Source organism: Falco peregrinus, chromosome 16, assembly GCF_023634155.1.
Source record: "Falco peregrinus isolate bFalPer1 chromosome 16, bFalPer1.pri, whole genome shotgun sequence".
NCBI classification, from domain to species: domain Eukaryota; kingdom Metazoa; phylum Chordata; class Aves; order Falconiformes; family Falconidae; genus Falco; species Falco peregrinus.
Window position 1 is genome coordinate 3179385 of NC_073736.1, and position 24040 is coordinate 3203424.

The 24040-nt window shown below is 60.2% G+C and overlaps 2 protein-coding genes across 10 annotated transcripts; both read right to left on the minus strand.

Annotated features, from left to right (window-relative positions):
- Window positions 1-4564: 4564 nt before the first annotated feature.
- LOC114012781 (inositol 1,4,5-triphosphate receptor associated 2-like) lies at window positions 4565-15306 on the minus strand. 4 transcript variants are annotated; one of them, XM_055820048.1, is made up of 16 exons: window positions 15097-15301; window positions 11327-11367; window positions 11093-11247; window positions 10112-10158; window positions 9630-9706; window positions 9412-9475; window positions 9043-9118; window positions 8784-8811; window positions 7998-8138; window positions 7776-7907; window positions 7328-7475; window positions 6793-6845; window positions 6116-6166; window positions 5912-5994; window positions 5709-5822; window positions 5113-5376 (listed from the first exon to the last, which is right to left on the minus strand). In XM_055820048.1, the coding sequence occupies exons 2-16, from the start codon at window positions 11357-11359 to the stop codon at window positions 5217-5219; spliced, it is 1362 nt and encodes a 453-aa protein (XP_055676023.1). In that variant the 5' UTR covers window positions 11360-11367; window positions 15097-15301; the 3' UTR covers window positions 5113-5216. The 4 variants fall into 4 exon arrangements, 3 of the variants coding, with proteins under 3 accessions (XP_055676024.1, XP_055676023.1, XP_055676025.1); XR_008750024.1 differs by having other exon boundaries at window positions 5238-5376; window positions 5912-5990; window positions 15097-15303; XM_055820050.1 differs by lacking the exon at window positions 11327-11367 and having other exon boundaries at window positions 15097-15299.
- Window positions 15307-17835: 2529 nt separating this feature from the next.
- FANCE (FA complementation group E) lies at window positions 17836-23374 on the minus strand. Of its 6 annotated transcripts, XR_008749958.1 has the most exons (12): window positions 22832-23372; window positions 21903-22536; window positions 21776-21820; window positions 21403-21462; window positions 21177-21320; window positions 20973-21096; window positions 20302-20377; window positions 20102-20168; window positions 19872-19997; window positions 19651-19750; window positions 19312-19478; window positions 17836-19197 (listed from the first exon to the last, which is right to left on the minus strand). XR_008749958.1 is itself a non-coding variant. In XM_055819755.1 (11 exons), the coding sequence occupies exons 1-10, from the start codon at window positions 23137-23139 to the stop codon at window positions 19652-19654; spliced, it is 1656 nt and encodes a 551-aa protein (XP_055675730.1). In that variant the 5' UTR covers window positions 23140-23374; the 3' UTR covers window positions 17836-19478; window position 19651. The 6 variants fall into 6 exon arrangements, 5 of the variants coding, with proteins under 5 accessions (XP_055675730.1, XP_013156400.3, XP_027645661.2 ...); XM_055819755.1 differs by having other exon boundaries at window positions 17836-19478; window positions 21177-21293; window positions 22832-23374; XM_013300946.3 differs by lacking the exon at window positions 19312-19478 and having other exon boundaries at window positions 17836-18602; window positions 19656-19750.
- Between the last annotated feature and the right edge of the window lie 666 nt (window positions 23375-24040).

Genomic DNA, 24040 nt, shown 5'->3' on the forward strand with positions numbered 1-24040 from the left:
ATCTGCCTCCCACTCCCAGCACCGTCCCCCAAGCACCATCCCACGCCACCCTTGCCAGCCTGAGCATAAAGCACAAAGCTGTGCCCTTTCCAGCTGTTGTCACCAAACCCCAGGGCTGGAAAATCCTCCCCCTGCCCAGCAAAGCAGCCGGCGGCGCCGTGGCACTTCCAAGGAGGAAGCGATGGAAAAGCTCAGGAAGCCAGGGCGCTCCTACCTTTGAACCATCACTCTTTGCCCTTGCACTGCTCAGCGTTACTGGCAGGCACGTGGTGGCACCCCAAAGGTGGCAGGTGGCACCCCGAAGGCGGCAGCCAGCCCCGCAGCGGGATGCTGGGGGGGGAAGGATGACACATCCGAGCCAAGCCACCCTCCACGGGGTGGAGGAGAGGAGCTGTTTAAGCCTGGGCTTAAGTTTGGGCTGGAAAGCGCAAATTCTAGCTGGGTTTCAAGTTCGGTCTCGCTCCGGCAGCTTCCGGACACCCACGAGTGCTTTGCAAAGCACTTCTGCAGGTCACCTTCCCGCACCAGCACCACAGGCAGGAAATCCTGGCGCTTTACCCTCTTCCTTGCTGGGCAGACGCAATGATAGAGCACCCAGCCAGGCCAGAGCTGGCACCCACCGGTCCCCAAAGTGGCAGCACAGGGACAGATGACACAACCGATGTGTTCATGGCAGGGCTCTGAGAGCTGGGGACAGATTTCTGCTTTTCCCCCTGAGCACTTCCAGCCCTCTGGCCCTGCCAGCAGGACAGAATGAGCCTGGGGAAACTGAGGCAGCACTGCAAACCTCACTGGAGGGTGCCAGCACGCTGTCCCATCAGCCACCCGTCCTCCTCCCACGGGAGGATGCCCAGGCAGCCCCGCTGGCTGGCCGGGCTCCAGTGCCCTGTGCTGCCCAGGCACGATGGATTTTCCCCCGGGAGCTCACGTTACCGCATTGGCACCTGCCAAGGCCACCACGCAGCAGCCCCAGGGTGATGGGGCAAAGGCAGCTGCCCAGGCTGGGAGCACCCACTCCAGCATCACCAGCCCCTGGCTCCAAAAAAAAAAAAACATCTTAAGGTCTTGATTCCCACCAGACATGGTGCCGGGGGGAGCGTGCCGCCCAGGAAAGCTTTCCAGCCCCAGCACTTTGGCAGGGAGGCTTGGAGGAGGCAGAACAACAAGTCCTGTGTTACACCAAGTTTCCTATGGAAACGATGCTCATGCCAGCACACCACGTCCCCTTTGGCACACTCAAACCCCCAGACAATTGCAAGCAAGGACAGAACACCCCCCCCCCAGATACTCAGCTCCTGCAGCTTTCATGCAAATAAAGAACTTTCAGCCCACAAAGGCCAGTGCCAGTGAAGGCGGGTGCAGGGCCAGGCTGCCTCCAGCTCTGCTCTCCCCAGGAGCGCTTTTTGCATTTTTTCTCTTAAAACTGCTCCTCCAAGCTGGAGGGAGGAGGTGGGGAGGTTGTGGCCAGCCCTGACTCAGCTCCTGCTGGCTCTGGTTGGGGTGGCTGCAGACATACCTACAGGGACATCACCCGGCACCGGCACGTGTGGAGCATCCCTGGGGCAAGGACACCCCAACCCACTTTGCAAATCGGGGTCTCCCCCCTGCCCTTGCATGGAGAGAAGCAGCCCCTTGGGAGATGCGGCAGGGGGTGGGTGCTGGGCTGCTGGCGAGCTCACGTGTCTTCCAGGCACGTGGAAATGGGGTGAAAAAGGACGCAGCTCCATACGGAGCGAATGAGAGCTGGGAGGATTTCCAGCAGCAGCAGCAGATCCCCTTCCAGCTGCGCTGGCTCCCAGCATGGACCAGGCTGCTCCGGGTCTGGGGTCCTGCCTAGAGACCCCCGGGCTGAGCTGCTGAGCCGGGCTGGACCCTGGGAAAGTCCTTCTAGCAACTTTGGGGATGGCCCCAAGACTGGTGGCCAGGATGGAGGGTTTCTTGTGGCCGCTCAACAGCTTGGCCAAAGATCTCGCTTTCGATCGCTGGCCGAGCCGCGCTGGTGCCGGGAAGGGGCGAAGGCAGCGGGCGCTGCTCTTCCCGGCTCTTCCCGGCGTTACTGCGCTCAGGAATGGGACTGGGCATGGAGATGGCTGTGGCCGACCCTGTGGAAACCTGCCCTAATTTGGCTGGGTTCTAATCCTTGGAGGGAGGGGAAAAATCCCTGTCGGCTCCTCTGCTTTGGGCTGGGGCTGGGAGTGTGTGGGCACAAGCCCCCGGCACGGAGCTGGGGGGAGAAGGGCTAAGGCGAGGGGACAAACCTGCCACCAGGGCAGAGGCTGGCAGCTGCAGGGACAGGGTGTCATGGTGGAGGGGGTTCCCTTTCAAGGGTGAATAAAGCCCCCCTGGAAAGCACACGCCAAAATCCCCCCCTGGGAGGGCAGCACCCAGCCTCGGCTCCTGCAGCCGCCGCCGCAGAAGTGGGTGCTTCTCCAGGGCGTTTTGGTGTCGCCCTTTGCAGGGAGGGGATCCACAAGCCACAGCCCTGAGCAGAGACAACACTGGGGGGGGGGGCAAACCTCCCCCCCCTCCCCCTTTTAGCTGCTCAGCTTTGCCTCCCTTGCCCAGCATCAGCTCCACCAAGGGAGCAGCCGAATTTTGGTGTGATGGGAAGTCTGCTCACAGCCAGGCTTTGCTCCCACATCTTTTTCCTCCTCCTGCTTCTCCTTCACTCCAGCCACAGCCATGCCCACGGGGTCACCAGGAGGCATGTCTTGGGGTACAGCGGTGAACCCCAGGTTCGGTTACCCAAATGTACCTGGGTCTTCACCCCCCAGCACCGGGGCTGGCGAACACCTTCCCCAGCCTCAGCCCTGGGATGGGGCACAGCCCTGGCCCCCCAGCTGGGGCTCGCTCCTAGGGGTCGGGATAGGGTAAAAGCACTTAGCAAAGCTTTTCCCACCCCATCCCACCCCACTCGGCACTGGGAGCACTGGTGGTACTGGGAGTGGAGCCCAGGAAGAGGAGTGGAGGCTGCTCTCTTTTCCCTTTGTCCCAGGGGGGAGAAGAGCCCGGGGGCTGGAGGGGAAAAGCAGCACAGATGGGGCAGGGGGACCCCGCTGCCCTCCGGCGAGGCTCTGGGGAGGGGGCAGCCAGAGACAAAGCAGTACCCCGCCACCGAGCATCCCTGGGACACGCAGGACCGGCACGGCGGGGCTAAGCACCCTTTCCCAAAGTCCCCCCTCCGTTTTGGCAGCCCCCCCCCAGCCCCAAAGTCCCCCCTCCGTTTTGGCAGCCCTGCGCAGCGGGGCGGGCCCCGGAGCGATGCTCTCGGCGGGCGGGGCGGACCGGCCGGTGGGATGCTGCCCCCTCCGTGCCCGCATCCGAGGCGGGGGCGGGGGGGGCAGCAGAACCTTCTCACACACACACACACACACACATATTCCCCCCAGGACGCTCTGCACATTCCGACCCACCACTCACCTCCAGAGCCTCTCGGAGGGGGAAACTGAGGCACAGCCCGGCGGGTGGGAGGGGCTCGGGGCTGCGCGCAGCCGGGCAGGGACGAGCAGGAAACGGGCTCCGGCCCCGCAAGCAGCTGCCGGCCGACCCGGCCCTCCCTCCCCCATCCCCTCCTCCTCCCCTCCCTCCCTTCCCCATCCCCTCCCTGCCTCCCCTCCCCCACTGCCGAGGGGAGCCGGGCATCCCGGCTGCTGGAAGGCGGTGCTGGAGCAGCGCTGGGGCCGGGGGGGGGCGGGGGACGGGACGGGACCTGAAGCGCTCCGGCTTCGTGCCGCTGCAAATGTTGCTGCAATTAGTTTTTTGCAGTGCTGAAGGCTGAGCCCCCCACTCCCCGCCCCCCCCGCCCCCACGAGTGGCAGCCCGGACCTCCCCACGCCGCAGGTTCGGAGCAGTGGGGGGAGGGGATGCAGGGCGCCAACCCAGCTGGGGGGGGGTTGTGGGATTTTAGGGTAAGAAACCAGCCTTTTTGCAAAACAAAAAAAGATTCTGGTGATGAAACGACTCCGCTTCGCTTTCCGCCCCGGCTGTGGCTGCTGCGCTGCACTTCCGCAGCCAGAAATAGAGGCCAGGAGGCAGCTGCACCCCCCCAGTGCCAGCCCTGCCTCCCCCTTTTGGGATGATGTTTCCACCTGGGTCCCCTGGGTGGGAATGACCCCAGTGGGGTGAAGGTACCTTGGGGCGGAGGATGGAGTCGCTGGGGTCACGGAGGGTCCCTCCCGGCTGGGTGCTGGTTGTGGTGGGGTCCTCAGGGTGCTGCTGGCAGCTTGCCACGTGCCACGGTGGGTGTCACAGCGCCCTAAGGGGCTGGCGGGGCCGGTGATGCACAGGGACAACCTGCTACAAGGCTGGGGACGGTGACTCAGGGACACGGGGCAAGCTGGCGTGCGAGGCGGGGGTTACGTCGCCTGCTTCTGAGTCACCCGTGGCACTGGTGGCAGCGGTGCTGAGCAGGGGCAGCCAGCCCAGCACCTCCATCCCTCCTTCCCGTGGTCCCCTCTGGCTTCTTCCTGGGGGTCCTGGTGCAGACCTCCCCCCCCCCCCCCATGTCCCCCCCTTCCCTGCAGTTCAGCTGGGGTGTTTGAAGCTCGCCAGCCCCCTGCAAAGCTGCTGGGTGTGGGTGCAAGGGAGCCCACCCATGTTTTGGGGCCACCAGAGGCCGGGGCGGACGCGGAAACCGGGTGTCTGCGTCAAACCAGGCAATTTTCCCAGGCGCCAGAGCAGTCAGGAACAGCTCGCTCTGTTTGTGAGCCCTTTGTGGTGCCATGGGAAAGTCTGAACGCTGACCTGCTCCTTCCAGCCCCAGCTTCGTCCCCCGGGGGAAGCAGCAAATGAGCATTAGATCTTAATTACAGCTCCCCAGGCAGCAGGGACGAGGATGTGCCGTGGTGGAGGGCACCTGGCCAGCACAGTGGGACACGGCTCTAACACAGACCCACCGGCCGCGGACAGCCCAGTCTCTGTCCTCGGCACAGGGGGACATGCGGTGGCATCCCTGCACCCCTCTGCGTGCCCGGAGAACAGGCAAACTCATAGCACTGATGAGGGCTGCTGCAGCTCCCGGAGCCCTTCACACCTGTAAGGAGGTGCAAACCAAACTTTAGGTCCCACCACAGGATGTTCCCCCTGCTCTCCAGCATCACAATTCCCCCATTTTTCCTCCAATTTTATTATTCTAGGGTTTTGGTGTTTTACGGTGCAGGGAAGGAGCAGCAACGGAGAGTGGGTGCCTCCCAGCTGCCTCCCCCTTCCCGCTCCGGCTAGGCCTTGGATGATGCTGCAGGCTGCAGCCGCTGCAGCTCCAGGACACGGATAAGAAGGAGGAAGGCGATGCTCAGGAGAAACAGCCAGAAGAAAACCCAGTAGTGCTGCGGGAGGAAGAGCCACGGCCGCCACAGCTCCGCTGGGGACCCTTTGGATCTGGGAAGAAGGTGATAGGGGACACTCGTCACCCAGGGCAAGACAGCGAATCCCACCTCCGCCCCAGCTGGGGATGAGGGGGGTGTTTAACAACCCCAGACCCCACTGACCCTTTTGCAAACCCAAATGCAACAAGCCCAGGGAGGGCACGAGTGACCCCACAATGCATGAGGGAAACTGAGGCAGAGCAGGGTCAAGCTGGGGCAGCCAAGCAACACCCCAGCCTTCCATCACCAAATCCCCCAGCCCATTTCCCACGTGCTGGCTACAGAGGGTCCAGAAGCCGGGGGGGTGGGGGCGGGGATGCTGGGCACACGCAGGGTGCTGCTCACGTCAGCCCAAGCTGCTCCGGCTCCTCGTCCCCTGTACTTGAGCCTCTGCCGCCTGCCTCAGCCACCGGTTCCCTGGTCACGGCGCTGCCCTGGCCTGGCTGCTCCAGCTCACTCCTGGGGTGGGAGAGGATGGGGTTCTGTGCTGTCCCCCGCGGGCCAGCGGCAGCCAGTGCCGTGGCCTCCCCGCTGCCCAGCGCGGTTACCTCTGGGTGCTGGGCCAGCGCGGGACCCGCTCCCTCTCTGGCTCGCCAGCCAGGGCTGTTCGGCTGTCAGGGCTGGCACCTGGCTGGGCACCAAAGGCGGGAGCATCAGTGGGGACCCAGACCCCCAGCAGCACCAAGCCTGGGGACACCTGTCCGACAGCAGGGCACAGCTCCTGGCCGTCCCCCGCCTGTGTGTGTCCTTACCAAGAGCTGCTTGGGGATGACGGCGATGCTGACTCTGCGGCGGGCAGACCCCTGCAATGGAGGGGCTGGGGGTGAGCACCATGACAGCCGCCTCCCCGTGCTCCCCATCTCCTCCTTCCCCATCGCCTCCCCAGCACAGGCAAGGGACACTGAGGAGGAGAAGGGATGCTGCCAGCCTCCCACTGGCCCTGGCGCTAAGGGGGAAGCCAGACAGCTGGTGAGATGAGGGAAGGTCAAAGCCAAGAGATTTGCACCTGTCCTTACTGCTTCAAGCCATGCCGCTGGGGCTGCCCTCCCCCCTCCCCGAGCGCTCCCCTACCTCTTGAGCTGTAGGGGAATCAGTGCCGAATTCGAACTGGTGCTAGAGAACAGCCAAGCCTGCGGCTCTTGCGCTATGACCCTGCAACGCAGAGGGACCTGCCTGAGATCTCCTCGACAAGCAGCCCCCAACCCCGGGCACCCTGTCTCCCCAGCCCCGGGCACCCTGTCTCCCTGCAGCCTTCCGAGGCTGCCCCTACATTTTGCCTCAACCCCAGCATTTCATTCATCTGCAGCAAGCAGCTGGCAGGAGTGGCATTATCTGGGGACCAGTGGGTGCGTGGGGACCGCTGGGCAAGGGAGAGCGGCAGGGCACGGGGAGGCGGTGGTTCCGGGGCTGTTGAACTGGGACCAGTTACCTGCTGGAAAGTTCGCATCAAGGGGTGAGGCCTCAGCCGTGGCTCCGTGTCATCTGGGAGCAAAGAGAAGCAGCTTTACATCACCCCCAAAAATTAAGAGGAGGCTGACGGACAGACAGCTGCAAACCTCCCTCGCGTCGAAAGCTGTCCTGACCATGTGCTTGGGACAAGTCACAGCCCTGGCCGGGGGGGACCCTGTCTGCATGCACGCCAGTGGCACGTGTGGGGTTTGGCGTCTAGGGACAAAGCGCCCTTAGTGTGCCCCGAGCCCCCCTGCCCCACATTCCCAGCTGGGCCACGGGACGATGGCTCTCCGGCCACCAGCACCTGCTCCCACATCCCGTCTGCTGTTACACCGGCCTCTCGCATTTGTCACTGGGTGCCAGCTGTCACCCACCCCCAGTCCCCAGCTTGCAGAACCCACTGGCTCTGTGGTGTGGGATCACAGTGACTCCCCCGGAGGGTTTGGGACCAAATCCTGCAGGGTCACCCCGTGCAAACCCTCTGCAGGTCCCGGTGGCGGAGCCCACCTCACCCTGGGTCTCCGCCAGCTGCCGATTGCGGGAGTTTTGCTGGATCAGGCGCTTCATCTCCTCCAGCTCCGCGTGCTCCCGCATGTGGTGCCGCTTCAGGTTCTCCACGTGCTGGACCATAACCTCCGCTGCTCGGCTCATCCGGGCCTCCTGCGGCCGGGCAGGATGGGGGATCAGGCCCCCCATCTCCTGGTCCCTAAGGACCCAGGTCCCTGCCAGTCCCTCACTGTACATCCCATGGTGCCCCCACCCAGGGGGTGCAAACGCATCCCCTTCCTGTTCCCAAGGGCAGGCAGATCTCTCGCACCCTGGTACGTGCAAACATGAGGTCAATGCCAGCACCACCAGGACGAGAGAAAAAACCCAGCAAGCCCAGAGGTGGGTCCTCAAGCCCAGCCGCAGCACCCTCCATCGCCCCCGGCCCTGGCAGGGCATCCCAGGTGTACAGACCTGATGTACAGCCCCCAGCTTCTCTGCCGCGCTGGTTGCCCGCTCGACAGCGGCTGCCAACACAGCCAGGCTGCGCTGCAGCTGCTCCAGCGTCTCCTTGCAGCCTGCATCAGTGCAAGATGGGCCCAGCCTCTGCGGAGGGAGAGGATGGAGCTGCTGGAGCCAGGAGCAAGGCTGGATGTTCACAGCAGATGCCAGCCCCCTGCCCTGGTGCCCGCCTACCTCCAGGGCAGCCCGGCACTGCCCCAGCTCCTCCTGGATGTTTTCCTCTGCTGCATCCCGTGCCCGTTTCTCCACCTGCACCCGTTGCTGCAGGGTGAACACGTCACAGCGAAAAGCCAGGGCGAGGTGGGCAAAGGCTGCCTGTGGGATGGGAGGGCGAGAAGTGGGGGACAGGGTGAAGGGGGAGCCACCAGGGCCATGTGCTGCTGTCCCCAAGGCACAGACAGACCCCCCCTTAACATGCCACCAAGCAGGGCAGTGCTAAGGATAATTAACACTTGCCTTGCCCCAGCACTCATTAGGCTGCTGCATGCTGGGGACAGTCCCTGTGAGATGTCAGCCTGACCGAGACCTGTCCCCCAGGCAGCTGATAACGCATGGAAATCCCGAGCCCTCCTGGCAAAACCACGCGCCAGGCAGACGCCAGCCCTCGCTGCAGGTCCCAGCTGACAGCAGAGCCTGACTCAGCCCTGGCACTCACAGGAAAATTATTTTTATTAGTGTGGCTTCCGCCACCTTCCTGGCTAAGGGCGCTCTCGGCAAGCTGCAGAGCACTTTGTGGGATTGCCGGGCGTGCAGAGGACAGGCTCAGCTTGCTGTGGAAATGCAGCTGCCTCCAAATGCCAACAGCATCACTGGGAAAGGGATTTGCACAGCAGCTGCCAGGGGACTGCGGTGCCTGGAGGGTGGCCAGGAGCAGGGCACAGCCCCAGGACTGTGAGCCAGCAAGTCATCTGTCCTTCTGTCCCCCTCCCCCAGCCCACCCACGCCTCTGGCAACCCTCACCTCTACATCCTGCTCTGTCAAAGCCACCCTGCAGAAAGAGAAGTGCTGTCAGAGGTGGAGGCACCATGGGGACTTGGGGACTGCATGCAGAAAATGCCCTTGGTCTGCTCCCACCAGAAGTGGGAACCCCAGTGGCCCTCGCCTGGAGAGTGGCTCTTGTGCAGTGGGAAAGGAGGAAAGCTCAATCCCTGGACCACATGGTGCCCTGGGACCCCCTGTCCCACACCCCCAGAGGGACACAGGTGCTCACTTGTCTTACCTGTGCAAGCCTAGTCTGTCCAGCACCGAGAGCTCACTGGGGAAACTCGGCAGCGGCTCCTCCGGGGTTTTGGCACCTGCAGGGAGGCACTAACGTCACGGGAGAGACCTCATGGGAAGGCTTTCCCTTGGCCTTTCCTCCTCCTTCTGCCCTCCCATCCCAGTAGGGAGCAGACGCCTGTGGTGTGGGACCATCCCAGTCCTTCCCCCAGCATCAGGGAGGCTTCAGGTCCCCCTGGGCCAGTACCCCCTTCCCTATGTCCCCACCAAAGGAGATGACCCCCACCAGGCCACACTGTTCCCACGCTCATCCCCAGCTACTTCAAGCCTTCCCTTACCCAGCTGGGATGTGGGATGGGGACTCACCCACCTTCCTTGGTCCCATCGCTGTCCCGGGTGCGCACAGCCAGCTCCTGTCTGTCCGTGCCTGGCACCTGGGGGGCACATGGGCACGTCTGAGCAAACCCCTCCCTGGCGCTGGAAGGCTCCTGAAAAGAGCAGCACCGAGAGGCTGGGGGTCTAGCCAAGCCAAGGGGCTAACGAGGGAAGGCCCCCCCCCCCAACCTGTCACCCTCCCCTCCCTCTCACCTTGCCGACGCACTCCATGCTCTTCTCACTCCTGGCCAAAACCCCATCTGGGTGTCCCTGGGGACTGCTCATCCTCCCTGGGGACAGAAAGGGTGGTGGGAGCCGGGCAGCAGCGTCCCCTCCCCAGCCTGACACCACTTCAGGGGAGACCCCCGAAAATACTGCTGGCATTTCTGCAGGCTCCTTAGGGGGCATGGGCTGGCAAGTGCCCCCCAAAATACCCCTGCAGGGTTCAGGGAGCTGCAGCTAGGCTGGGCCAGGGCAGGGGGAGGAGGGCAAGGGATGTGGTGCAGCGGGTGGGTTGCAGCTGGCAAGGCAGATCCAGAGGATGGGGCTGGGGTCCCAGGGCTGGAAGGGCTGCGAGGTGGCAGACAGGTGCTGCCAGGCCAGGGGACACCCTCCTGCTGGACCCGTGCAATGCTGCTCAGGGAGGGAGCGAACCCCAGCCCTTTCCCCCCATCCCCACCCTAGGCTGTCCTTACCTTCATCCGGAGACGGCAGGAGCCTGGCCAGCTCTGCCCGCTGCTCCCTGCGGAGAGAAGCCTGGGTAAACCCCAAAGAAACTCTGGCAGCAGAAGCAGCATCCCACCCCCTCCGCCCTCCCCCAGCCGCCACGGCATCCCTCGATGGGGGATGCTGCTCTGGACCTGGGTCCTTTCCGAGCATCCTCTGCAGCCTGCTCCGTCCCTGTCCCCGCTCTGCCTGGCACGGGCGCAGCAGCCCCCCTCCGCTCCTGCAGCCGCCGCAGAGCCGCCACCGAGGAGCCCGCCGAAGCTGCTTCCAGCCAGCAATGAGTCACCGGCCCACGGCCGTGCTTTTCCTCAGTACATTATTTTTATTCCCCCCCCCCCCCCCCCAGCCCCCCCGACCCGGCTGCTAAGCGGACCTCGCTGCGAGCCGGCCGCTTCCCAGGCACCACAACAAACACGGCTGCCGGCAGAGCCCGGGCGCCATCTCACGTCACCGCTGCGGGGATGGCAGGCCTTGGCACGCACTTTTGCCCCCCCAAAAAAGTACACCGGCATTCCCTTGCCACCCCAAAACCCTGTTCTGGGGACAAGGAACCTGGCAGCTTTGCGGTATCCCTGCTCAGTGGGGCTGGGGATGCTGGACCACAGCGGGGATGGCGGGTCACCTGTGCGTGGGGATAGAGGGACTGCCGTGCAAACAGCCCTCTGCAGCCTTGTGCTGGAGCCCAGCACCCGACCGGGAAAGCGTTTGAACCCCCAAACTTTGCTCCCGGCCCTAGAAAGCACTACAGCAGGGCTTTTCCCTCTCCTCCCTACAAGCCTGGGGGGTCGTTCCCCAGGGGCCGTGGCTGCAGCAGAAGGGGCTGCTGTGCCGAAATGATGCTTGGTGCCTTGGATGCTCCAGCCAGCACGCCCACTTGCCTGGCACCGCTGTCCCTGTCCCATGCTTGCCAGCACCCCAAGAGCTGCAGGGCAAGCCTTTCGTGCACATACCTCCGAGGTGAGGGGCTGGGGCGGCAGCTTGTCCTCTGCCGCTGCCGCCGCCGGCACCCCTGGGTGAGTCCCTGTGCCTCCTCTTCCCCCTCTCCCAGCGAGGTCCCTTCGAGCGGCATCATTTGCAAAGCGCGGAGGCTCCAGGACCAGCACACCTATCATGAGAGACACATATTAGCTGCGCGCAGATGGGAGAACGCCTCTAAATGTTATATTTTTAAAGCATTTTCTCACCCAGAAGGAGCTCCGAGCTCCTCTACTTAGCATGGAGGCATCTGTGGGAAAAGAGGTGGGGAGGCCCACTGCGATTCAGGAGGATGCTGCTGGGATTCGGGCGGGCACAGAGGGAGGCAGACAAGGAATTTAATACAAGCCCCAATTCTGTGCAGCACTGAGGGTGGACTTTCCTGCACATCGCCCCCATTCCCCTCCCACCGGGCAATCCTCACTTGGGGCTCACGATGTGGGTCATCTCCGCGGGGGGAGATACGTTTGCACCCACCTACCGGTGCAAGCACCCAGTGCAGAGTGTGAGCAACCTGCTGTACCCCAGGCAGCGGACAGTTCAGTCCCCAAGCATCCCCCTGCCAGGCTGGCTCCCAGGTAGACAAAAAGAAGAAATTCCCAAGTCTAAGGGAGCTGGGATGTCTCTTTCAAGCGGTTTTGCAATATTTAAAAATCAGAGAAAGCCAGTAGAAGCCCAGAGTCCCCCTCAGAGCCCAGGGTAAACTATCTGCACAGAAGGGACTCTCCTGTAGGACGTGTCTCCTCAGGAGCTGTGCCCATGGACATGCAGATATGGGGCAGAAGGAAATATTTTTTTTTGGCCAGGACAAGAAATACAGCAGAGATTTAAAGGGACAGAGAGCAGGGACGGTTTGAACCCACGTGCCTGTGCAAAGCCTTGGCCAAGCTCAGTCTAGGTCACCCCAGCACTGAGCGGGACCATCACCCCATCTTGCCCCCACACCGAGTGAGGCCATCACCCATCTCCCAGAGCCTGCTCAGCCCTGATGAAGGTGTAAGAGCCAGCAGCACTTGGCATCTGTCAAAACAAACCCATTTCGTGCCTATACGCTGGAAATTGTCCCTGACACCCCTGCCCAGGGGCTCAGGAGCTCCCGGGCACCGGGGGTCAGCCAGACTCATCACATCAGTGAGTATCAGAGCTCTCCCGAGGTCTGGTCCCCACTGCAAAGCACTGGCTCTGTAGCAGTCACAGCAGACCCTGCAGCCTGCCGATTCACCACAGCTCAGGCAGCCTTACAGACACCCCTTATCCTTGTTTTATGGATGGAAGTAGAGAGGCACGCAGCTTGTTTGCCCGGTGTGGCATCAATAACCCCCCGGGAAGCCAGACCGAGCGCTTTCCCTCGGCTCGGTGACTTTACCAAACACTCCCCGGGTCATTACCTGCCTGAACTTGTCTCAAGCAGCCGAAGGCAGATGCTGGGGCCACCCAGCTCGGACCCAGCACTCAGCGCTGTCGGGTCCCCGGCAGACCCAGGAGGGGGGTCAGGGGAAGCGGTCTCCTGGTGGGTTGGGGGGTGCCAGGGCCCCGCATGGTGCAAGCTGCCAGCAGCAGAGTCTCCCCGGAGGGGAAAGCAACCGCATCTGCGGCAGAAGGAGCTGCCAGGGAAGAGCTCGATGCGAGAAGGCCTTTAAAGGACATGCACAAGAGCGGCTGGGAGCTCCCTGCATGGGGCTGGGGCGGGCCAAGTGGTTTGCAGGTGGCCAGGCGACCTCTGCTTTCGGTGCGGGGCCAGATCCTGCACCCACTCTTTGGAGGTGACAGCTATCACCCAGAGCTGGGAGAGAGCACGACTGCTCCCTCCTTGCCTGGTGTCTGCAGAATGGAGCAGACCAGAGCCTCAGCATCCCCCTGGCAGGAGGCTCGGGGCAGAGCAGTGGCACTCAGGACCTCCACAGAGATGGGGGGACCCCCATGCCTTCATGAGGGGTACAGCACCAGGCTAAACCAGGATGGCTGACGAGGAGCCCCTGTAGCATTGTATTTGATGATGCAGGGAAGCCGCTCTGCCCAGGACTCCCAAACCTCCTGCCCCGTTTTCCCCCCAGCCATCACCCCCACTGCCCCTTCCTCTGCCCAATCCCTTTGCTCAAATCTGTAACATCCTCCAAAGCCGCTTTCTTCCCCTAATGAGCTTATGTGGAGTCTGACTCAATGCTCAGCACTACAGAGGACCAGGCTGCAGGCAGGCAGCTGCTCTTAGCCCCCCATACCCAGGGACTCTGATGTACCACCAGGTCCCTGGGGTCTGCAAATCTCTTAGGCCCTGAGCGGTCAGCCAGCAAATGGCATCTCCCAGCCCCGGGCAGGGCTGGCCCAGCCTCATGCCCATCTGCCGAGAGCCAGAGTGCAGGATGCGGCCCCAGGGAGGGCTGAGAGAGTCCATTTGCAGCGCTGAAGCAGGAGCTGCGCTGGGCCACTGTGCCCACTGCGGGATGAGGCTTTGGATGTGGCCATCAACAATGGTCCCCACCAGGTCAGAATTTCAAATGTCCTTGAAGCTTCAGGGATGGGGTTTTGGCTTTTGCGACAAAGGCCTCCTGCCCGGACCCGACCCAGCAGCAGAACTGCTGAGAATTCATGAGTCATCTGAGGGGAAAGACAGCCCCAAATTCCCATGCTGTCTTCCCTGTAACACATGTACTAACAAATGCATGATTAGCACTAATTAATGACAATTAGCACATCATAAGTTCACAATGGCAGCACTGGGAAGACACAGGACATGCCGAAAGGCAGACTGGCACTGCCATCATCTGCCTTTCCTTAAAAATATCTCTTCCGGGATTTCCTCTCTTCTCCAGCCCTATTAGTTTTCTGTCCACCCCCATGAGTTGCCAGGCGCAAGGGCTGACAACCGCTGCTCCTTTGTGGAGAAGGACATGCCCAGATGCGCTTCCCGGAGCAAGCAGGTCACCTGGGCCAAGCTGCGAGAGGATGCTGAGGACTGACGGCAGGGCCGGATCCATCCCTGCAGGCGAGTACGTCCACACAGCATCTGGAGGCAGCCGAGCCCGGGTGCTGTGCAGCAGCGACAACCTCGAGCAGCCCAGCTTCCTCCCTCCCTGCCCCTTACCCCCAGCGCTTTCCCAGCTGGCTGATACCTGGAAACAGATGAATTCTCCCAGCATGAAGTCAGGTTTGCATTGGCACCGCCATTCCCATCACTGGGCTAACTCACCTCCAGGCGCCTCTTTGTTTCAGAAAGGGGAGATCTGAGCAGGTGAGAAGACCCTTCCTTTGGGCTCAGACTCTGCAGCTGGAGGCCAGTGCCCCACCGCCCCAATACCACTCCCCTCCTCGAGGATGTCCCCATGCCTGCAGGGTCTGCTTGGGCATACAGGTCTAAGCTGTATATTTTATTGTTGGAGTGTTTTTTCCAGCCAAGTACAAGGTGTCTCTTCAACGCAGCCTGCAGGCAAGGCTCCTGTCGTGGGGCAGGGAAGTAAAAGCACCTTCAAAGCATGATGCTGAGCAGTGTACAAAACCAGGGGGGTGAAGGAAGGACACCTCCGCATACACCTGTGCCATCAACACAACCTGGTCCTGCTGGCCCCATCCCCACAGAGACCCTGCTTCCACCTCAGAGAGCAGCAGCCTGGCACCAGGGAGGCAGCAGATCAGGCTCTGTAGCCTCTGCTCTAGTGTCCTGGCAGGTCCATGGCTGCTGTGACTTGCTCTGTGGGGGACACAGACCTAAGGACACCATCGCATTGGTTCCCCAAACCGGAATAGAACTTTTCTGCTCAAAAACTCCCCTGTCCCCTCACACACACATGTGCTGAGGGGTTCGATAAGAGGCAATGCCCCTCTTTGCAAACTATCCTGTTCAAAGAACCTCTAAAAGCACTTACTAAATGCACACAGGGATCTCAACGTATTCGTATTTTTAACCTAGGAGCATCCAAATCACAACGGCAATCGAGGTAGGGCCTCAAACAAGCAAAAGCAGCCCAGCTCCCCATGCACAGACCTGTTCAGCAGGGATGAAGGAGGCCCTGCCGAGAGATCTCCAGCCCAGAGAGGTGAGCGGCAGCAAGGGGCTGCGGGCTCTGGCTTTGCCCCTCCTGTCTCCTTCCAGCAAGGGCCCACCGGCGCTGCAGCAGCCTACTGCGACGACCCCTTCCCAGGGCTCCTCCTGAAGCTGAGCTGAACTTGCAGCTCAGATGGCGGAGAGCATGGTCATCTGGATTATCCGCTTCTCGGAGGAAAGCTGCTCAGACTGACACTGGCTGCTACTGCTGATGTGGCAAATGTGATTTATTAGGTCTGTGAAGGGGGGTCCAACCATAAAGCAACACCCCAGCCCTCCAGCAAATTCATCTTCATGTAGCCCTGGTCTCCCCAGCTGACAGGGACCTGGCAGCCACCAGACTATCCAAGGGAGAACACTATTCTCTTATTATGATTAAAAGATTGTTGGCAAAAAACAGCCAAGAAAGAATGTTTTTGTTTCTTTTGGTTCAGTTTTAAATTCCAGGCTGGGGGGAAAAAAAAAAAAAAAAGACTGCTGACCCTTCCCCAGAGCAGCTCAGCCTCACGTCTGGGTGTCACAGCCACCAGATTTCAACACAAAACTGCAGCAGCGTATCAGGGATTACACACGTGATGAACAGGTTGTCACTGAAACACAGTTACCTCCAGGGAGAAGCAGGGTGACTATCAGCTTCCAGCACTGCTGCAGGAGGGGACACAGCAACTGCCTGGATATACCTGCAGCTCCTGCTTGGAAAGGAGGATGGATACGGGCCATTTTCAGGAAAGCCGCTGAGTTGCAGCCCTCTCCAACAAGGTGCTGCAGGGACCAGGGTGGTCTGGCTCCTACGCGGCTCTGACGTCTGGTGTTTTAACACCAGCGGCGGCAGCACTCGCATGCCTCTGCCCACCCGAAGGAGGTTCTCTGCTGTCCAGTCATGGCACCAAGATGCCACCTGGGCAGGGGAGAGATCATCTTGTCATGAAACCGGTGCAAAAATCAGCGTGGGAAGATGAAGCAGCAGCAGAGCTGACAGATGAACCATGCAATTGCATAATCTTAATTTCCTTTAAAAAAAAAACAAAACAAAAACCAAAAAGGGAATTCCCCTCTGTACCATGAAAGAGGTAAATCTCTGCAAACAGAAGAGGAAGCAGATAAGGAACCACTGACAAATATCCCAAGTAAACTGGCTGAAAATTATATACACTGTCTTCTACATAGAGCTCAGGAAACACCTAAGACAAAGCTTCAGACCTTTCCCTTCACCAGCACTGCTAATCAATCAGGACAAGGACAAACCCAGCCCTGGCTCTCCCTCCACGCCTGGATAAAAGGTTCTGCTGAACTATAAAACCTGACTGATGTTTTATGCCACATCCACCTCTTTGCACTGTTCAGGCTGCATTTTAAAGTTCTTGAGAGGGCCAAGAAGAGTCAAAAGTAAAGTCTTCTGTGCCGCTGCTACCAATCACCATGTTATCAAGTAGTCTTCCACCAGCACGTCTAGCGTCTGCAGGGTTTGCTTCCAATTCTCCTAACGTGACTGTTATCTTACACGTATACTCCAGAGGAATCTACGGTACATGATAAGCTGCAGCCAAGAGCAAAAACAGGGCTAAGGCGGCTCTTGCCATGAGCCAGCATAATGCTTTCCAGCAGAACAGGAACCCCCCTTGAAATCTGCAAAGCCGATTCCTGCCTGACTACTGTTTCTTTGCAAAAACCACGTAGGCTGGCCCAAAACACAGCTCCCAGTACATCCAGATGAGTTGGAAGTGTAAGCTGCATACAGCACGTAGCAGCCAAGAACAGCCTGTCAAAATGAAACTGTTGCCTAAAGAAACCAGTAAGCAGTTACAAAACCAAACATCCATCAGGGAGCAGATGTACACCATGGCCAGATTTCAAACCCTTTATTGCTGCCCAGTCCACAAGGATGCCAGGGCTTCCCCAGGGTGCTCTGGATATACACAGCACGTGTTCTCCCAGCTCTTCTTTAGCAAAGACACCAGGAAGCTGATGAGCAGGTGAATTTTGGAGACGAGTTTGTCCTTGGTCACCTTCACATGACCGACAGCTGCAGTCAAAGCACCAGGGACAATGACACCGAGGTCACTTGGTACAAGCTTTGCAGGGAAAGTGCAAAGACCACAGTCTGCTACCTAATAAAGCCAGAACAGCAGGCTCAGACCCTGATGATCAGGGCACAATTTCTATTTATGTCATATTTTGGGCAGCCCTACAATAGCTTCAATAGAGTCAACCACTAACTCACTGGTATGCAAATACATCAACAATTTGGCTCCCTGGAGGTTTCTTTCCTCCAGCTAACGTAGACTTTGAAGCCTCATCAGTCCACTGTCACCTAAAATAGCTCGAGATTCTTACCGTAGAGAAATGAGTGCTCTCGGTGTTAAGAGCATCGCTTAATGCTTCAGTGTCATTCCTCTGGCTGGATATAAACATTAATGAGCAAACTTGAAGCAGGCACATGTCACACCTACATGTTTTAATCCATCTTCTCCCTTTGTAGATGTAAATGTATATGCATTTTTAAATAGTTCCTGAAGTATGCAATGCTTCAAAACCCCCGTTAAAACTCTAGCACTACCTCCCTCAGAGCCATCCACCCTCTCCCATCCTCATCTTTCCAGTCCTCTGACCAGAAGGTGTCCAGGTGAGGTTTCCAGTGGGTGTTTTCAAGGATAGAGGATAGAAATTTGGAAACAGTAATGCTACAGAACTACTTTTTATTAGCATATCCCTAAGCACCTCGCAGTGGGAACCATCATCATCACCGCATTGAGAACCAGAAACATGACACACACTGCAGGGCCCCTCGCAGGCCCTGGCAGAACAGGGAAAAAAAGGCAAATTTAAAGCAGAAAATTCAAGTTAACCAGCTCTTCATCTAAATCCTGTTTTCTTGCAGCCCAAGAGCTGTAAATCCCAGCAGATCAGATAAACGACCCAGCAGATCACAGCTGCACCACCCAGAAATCAGCTTAGCCACCAGAGAAACGCTGACGCGTGCAAAACATACCACTTGTGCCTTGGCTCCTTTGAGCCAGGATAAAATCACAACGGTCAATTATGCCTGGTCCACAATTATCACCTTCCAAGAGCCTCAAATTAATTTCTGTCTCCATTCAGCAACGTGTTCAGGGCAGTAAGAACTAAGGGCCTGTGAGCTGCACTGTGCAATGGTGCCTGCCAGGTGCTCCAGGCCACAATATTGGAAAAACACTTTCAAATATAAAGGTTTTGGACAAGATGATTCTTCACCTGGGCCATCGGGCTGTGAGCGAGGAGAAGGGGCGGCATGCCAGCTCGTGCAGAGCTGGAGCAGCCGCTTCAGGGAGAGCTGAGGCCGGGTAGGCATGGCGCTCCTCAGCGTGAGGAACAAGACAAGGGCGCGGGTACACGGGAAACACTGCAGCCCTGCTGCTCCGCTTTTAGCCAGGATGCAGATTTGTGTTGGTTAAAACAAGCCAGGTCACCTGCAAACCACAGCAATAAGGCACAGGAGTCAAGCTCTTCAGATTTACAAGCTACCAGGCAGGAGCCATGGCCTCGCCCAGCCCGCTCGCCATGGCCAAGGGCACCTGGCAGCGAAGGGTTTCAGCATCTCCACAGCCCCCGGCCGCCCGCTGAGGGGGCACGGAGACACAAACCCCTTCTTATAACAGAACACGCAGGGAGAACAGGCACCCTCGACTCTCTGAGGGGCCCTGGCTCGCTGCAGCCCCACTTCAGGCAACGCTACCCCATTGACAATGCAAAACTAAGGACTGTTTGTTTTCCCGCTTAAAATAAAGCCACGTTTGGGGCACAAACCATCTTTATGTGCCTAGCCACCCCTCCCACTCATGGGCCCTGCGTGATGTGGGGGTGAGCTGGGCTGCGGGGTGCCCACGGGGCCGGAGCTGGGCGAGCTGAGCTGCCGTCCCCCCTCTGCCGCCATCTTGGGACACGCGGGGAGGCGCCATCTTGAGCGTGGCAGGGTGGGAAGGCGGGAGGCGCCATCTTGAGTGTGGCAAGGTGCCTGTGGTGGCAGACTCTCACAGCCCACAGCCAGTCCAAAGGCGGAGATGACTGGAAAGATATTCATTGTTTAACCAAGAAAACCCTCATCTTCAAGCCTGGGGGCGTGTGTGGGGCTGGGATGGCGTTGCTCACCTCAAACCAGGCTGGCTGAGCCTGAGGTACCTGCAAGGCCCTGGGCTGAGGCATGGGGGCTGTGTGTGCAGCAGCCCACGTTGCTGCGTCTCCATCACGCTGGTGGTGAGCCCCAGTGAGGGACTGGGCTGCAGCCACCACCACCCTGCAAGCATCCTCTGCCCAAGGAAGCTATTATCTCGCAGTTCCCTCTGGCGCTCACCTGGGAGGAGGAGACAGAAAGAGGAGAGAAATCAAGAAAAGGGGAACCCACCGCCAAACACACACTGGCACAGCTGCTGCTGGCACTCAGTTTCCCACTGCCTGGGGTAGACAAGGAATGCAGAGGCTGCCACCCCCCATGAGAGACCCCCCCAGCCCCGCATCTACCTCACCTGGCTCCTTCCAGAATGGCCTGCAGTGATTTCTTCAGGGCCGCATTGCTCTGATCCAGAGCAGCAGCCAGACTGCTCCGGTGGGCTGGGGTGACCTGGGACAGACAGAAGCAAGGAGCTCAGAGAGCTGTGCTGCCAGGAGCCCACCCGAGACCCCTGGGCCGGGCCCTGGGTCAGCTTTACCAGCTGATCTGCAGGACCCAAGCCTGGTCTTACCTGGCTTTGGTACATGGTGAGCATGGCTGTCACCAGCTTGGCATAATTCAGTGACGTGGCAAAGACTGGGGCCTGCCGGCACAGAGTCAGGACCAGGAGTTCAAAGGGCTCGGGGGGCAGCACCTCCTGGAAGAGCCACGAATGGAGAGGAGAGCTGGTCCTTGCTCTAGCGCTGCTGGAGCCAGCAAAGAAACACAGGGGGACAAGGGGGATCCTCGAGATCCCCTCACCTGCCGCTCCAGCACAGCCTGCAGCACTGGCAGGAGCTTCTCTGTCAAAGGCATCTCTAGGACTTGGCTGCAAAGGACGGTGAAGAGGAGATGTGATGCTCACACGGCCTCGCTGGTGCTCCTGAGTGGCTGGAGCCAGCCAGACCCATCAAGACAGGCACAAAAGCTGAAGCAGAGCTGTTGTCCCTGTAATCTCTTACCTTAGCACCAGTCGTACACAGTCTGGCTCCAGGCACTCCTCCACAAGCTCGCACACCAGCTTGGTCTGCTCAGCACCTGCAAGAGCGAAGAAGAGGGAGGAGAGTCTCCAGAAGCTGCCAAATCCATAGGGATGTGTCCAACTCTTCCTGGCACCCCTTCACACAGAGGTACATCCCAGTCAGGACACCCAAAAACTACTCAGGATAATCCAGCTTCCTTTGCCTGTCTGCAGCAAGGGTTTAATTAGCACCAGTCCCTAGGAAAAGGGGATGCTGCTATGGCAGGGATTCACACAGGACCCTCTTCTCATGCCAGCAGAGCCACCCTGGGGCAGTTCTGGCCCCAGCATTAGAAGCTGTCAGGAACCCTCTATTCCATGAAGGGATGGCCGCTGTCCTCTGGGGGAACTGGTGCTGAGAAACCAGCCTAGCCTCTCCTCCCTCTCCATCTCAGGCACCGTCTCCCACCCAAACTCCCAAGTGTTTCCCTGCCCAGATAAAACCAGCACCATTCCTCCATGATTCCTAACACGTTTTGGGTGATAAATGCCTCCCAGGAGACAGCACTCTACAGTTGGGGCTTCCCTTCTTGCTGGATGCAGCCCATGGCCCCTGTTCAGCTCCCCCAGCTGCTTCCAGAAGCAGCCGTGCCTCCTGCGAGCCCATCGCACCTTCCCCAGGCTCCCGTAGGACCGCAGCCACCAGGACTTCACAGAAGGGCTGGGAATACTTGGAGCAAAACGAAGCGAGGGCAGCCATGAGGTGACGGGAGGGTGGCTGGGTGAGGGACAGGACCTAGGGACAGAAAAGGCAGGAGATGGGGATGGTGGTGAGGAAAATGGGGTGCAGGAAGCCTCTGCTGCCCTCACACTTACTCGCCTGAGGAAGAGCTGCTCTGCCAAGACGGCCGCGCTGGTGTAGCTGAGGTTGGGGGTGAGAGCTAACAGCCAGCTGCAGAAACGCACCAGGAGGTGCTCCGGGCACATGGAGAGCTGGAGGAAGGAGCACAGCCCCTCAAGCTGGGGACAGCAGAAGGCACAGGGACATTAGGGACAGCAGCAGGCCCTCCATGGCAGTTGCAGCAAGGATGATGAAGCTCACCTGGCTGGGAGAGCAGCTGTTCAGGACGTACACCTCCAGCGGGATGCTCAGATCTGAGCGCTGGAGAAAAACACAGTATTGGGCAATACAACAAATAAAGCAACTCACAAAATACAGCTCCAGGGCTTTTCTCTCTCCTACCGCCCCCTGCTTTGGCCAGCGCTGACCCCACAGGCCGCCCAGCCCATCACATCGCACATCCCTGGGAGGCGGAGGCAGGCAGTACCTGAGCCCAGAGGAGGTGGCAGTGGGGCTTTGTATCCCCCTCCAGTCTTCCCTGTGAAAGCCACCTGTCTCCCACCCCTTCTGGAGGCCGTGGCGTGAACCCCTTTATACCATCAGCTCCAGCAGAGAGACAGGAGTAACCACTTACGTCAGACTCCTGCTGCAGCAGCATTTTCAGCCTCTGTCCATGCATCTGAGGAAAATGAGACAACGGAATAGAAACCAGACTGTAAAGGCTCCCTGGCTGGAAGGGGGAAGGAAACCCTGCCCAGTACCTGGAGAAAGGACTGGACCTCTGCTGCCAGCTCTGCCTGGGGAATCTTCCTGGGCTCCCCGGCTGCATCCTGCTCCGAGCTTTCCAGAGCAGCTCCATCCAGGTTCTGAGCAGATCCGTCCCCTGAAGGCTCCGCAGGTACCTCCTCTTCCATCCCTGCCACATCCCCAGCCTCCTGGGCTCCCGGGGGGTCAAACACCACCTCCTCCAGAAGCAACCCCTTTCCCTCTCTCTCCCTGTCCAAATCCAGGCTCTCCTCCAACACTTTCTTGTGCTTCCCATCTTGAAGCATAGTTTCAGCCACATCCCCAGCGGCACCGGGCTGCTTGCTGAAGCACCAGTTCAGTTTTCTTTGCCCCTCTGGTTTGTTCTGGGTGATTTTCTGGCACAGGCAGCTAAGCTGCTGCTGGCACACAGAAGACAAGGGAGTGGGAGGTGGGGAGCGCTCCTCTCCCCTTGGTCCCTGCTGGAGCAGATCCCCCAGTGCCCGCACCCAGGGATCCACATGGGAATCCTGCTCCACAGCCTGGAGCAGCTGGCCCAGGCAGCCCCCTGGCACCATGGCTCGCACCACGAGGAGCAGGGAGAAGAGGTTTCTCTGGCACATGACGGGAAGCAGCAGCAGCCGTGGCTTACTGGATAAAGGGAGAAAAGGGAGAGGCAGGGCGTCAGAGCAAATCCCCAACTCCTTATTGCCAACCTGCCCCACGGCGCAGGGTATAATGGGACTGGGAAGCCAGAGGAGGCAGCAGATGGCTTCACCAGCTTTTGCAGACACAAGCTGGAAGACCGGCAGGTCCCTGCTCCGATCCTGACTTCCCCTACGGACTGCTGCATCGGGGGGGAGAGGATGCACAGTGCTGAATTGGGCACTCGCCGTGCCACCCCCCCCCCCCAAAACACCACGTTTTGGAAACGTGGCTGACTCACAGAGCCAGGGCCGCCTCCGGCCCCTCCAGCGTGGGCTCCTCAGCACACAGGGCTGCGATGAAGGGCTGCCAGGGAAACGCCTGCCCCGCTCCCTCGTGGGCCTGGCCCCGCTGCAGCATTCGGAGGGCAGCCAGCGTCCCGGAGGAGCCGGAGGCGAGCGTGTGGAGCAGGAGGCGGCACGGCTTGTCGAAGCTCCGCAGCCAGGGGGGCTCCATCACTGCTCCGGGGGCTTCGCAGCCGCCTGCAAGAAAATTGGGGAGCGCCTGACACGGGTCACACCGAGAGGGGCGCAGGGAGATTCCGCGCATCCAGGACCTGGCCAGCCGTGCTCCGGAGCAAACCCCACGGTCCTCCCTCACCAGCTGCAGTTTTGGGGCTGCCCTTCCCTGCTCGCAGCGGGGTCCGTGCTTACCCTCCTCACCGGGGGCGATGCAGGAGCATTCCCGGGGGCCGCAGCCAGGCCAGAGCACCGGGAGCTCCTCCAAGTCCTCCAAAACCACTTCGCTCCCAGCTCCCCACCACCAGCTCCCGGGGTGGGGGGTGGGGCGAGAAGGAACCCCCCACCCCCTCCGTCCCCCTCCTCCAGGCACAGACCAGCCCTAACCCCCCCGCCCCGGCACCCACAGCCACGCTGACCCCGTTATTATCACCGTGCCCCGGTGACCCGCTCCCGTCCGCCGGCAAACCAGGCGGGGCACAGCCAGCCGGCCGCCCGCGGGGGGGCCCGCAGCGGGCAGGCACTCACCGCGGGGACGAGGCGGCGGGGACGAGGCGGCGGGGACGAGGCGGCGGGGACGAGGCGGCGGGGACGAGGCGGCGGGGAGCGGAGGGCGCCCGCTGTTCCCCCCCCCGCCCCGGGGGCTGCCCGGTACCGGTGCCCCGGGACCCTCGCGCACCACCCCCGGAACAGGCGCCGCGCGCTTCCGGCCACGCCCCGCTGGAAAAGCGCGCCGAGTATGCAAATCAACCCGGCATGCAATATTTATATATTATGCAAATAAATCCTTAAAGTCAAACCCTAACATCCCCCCCTGCTCCAACCCCCGCGGGGGTATCCCCTCAGCCCCCCTCCCCCCGCGGAAGGAGAGCCCCCAGGCAGCCTGATGTTACACAGTCCATTTTATTTCATTATTCCCAGATTTGGCTAAAAGCAGTTTAAAATATTCACCCCCAGCTGTCCAGCTCCCCCAGCCGCGGGCCCGTGTGCAT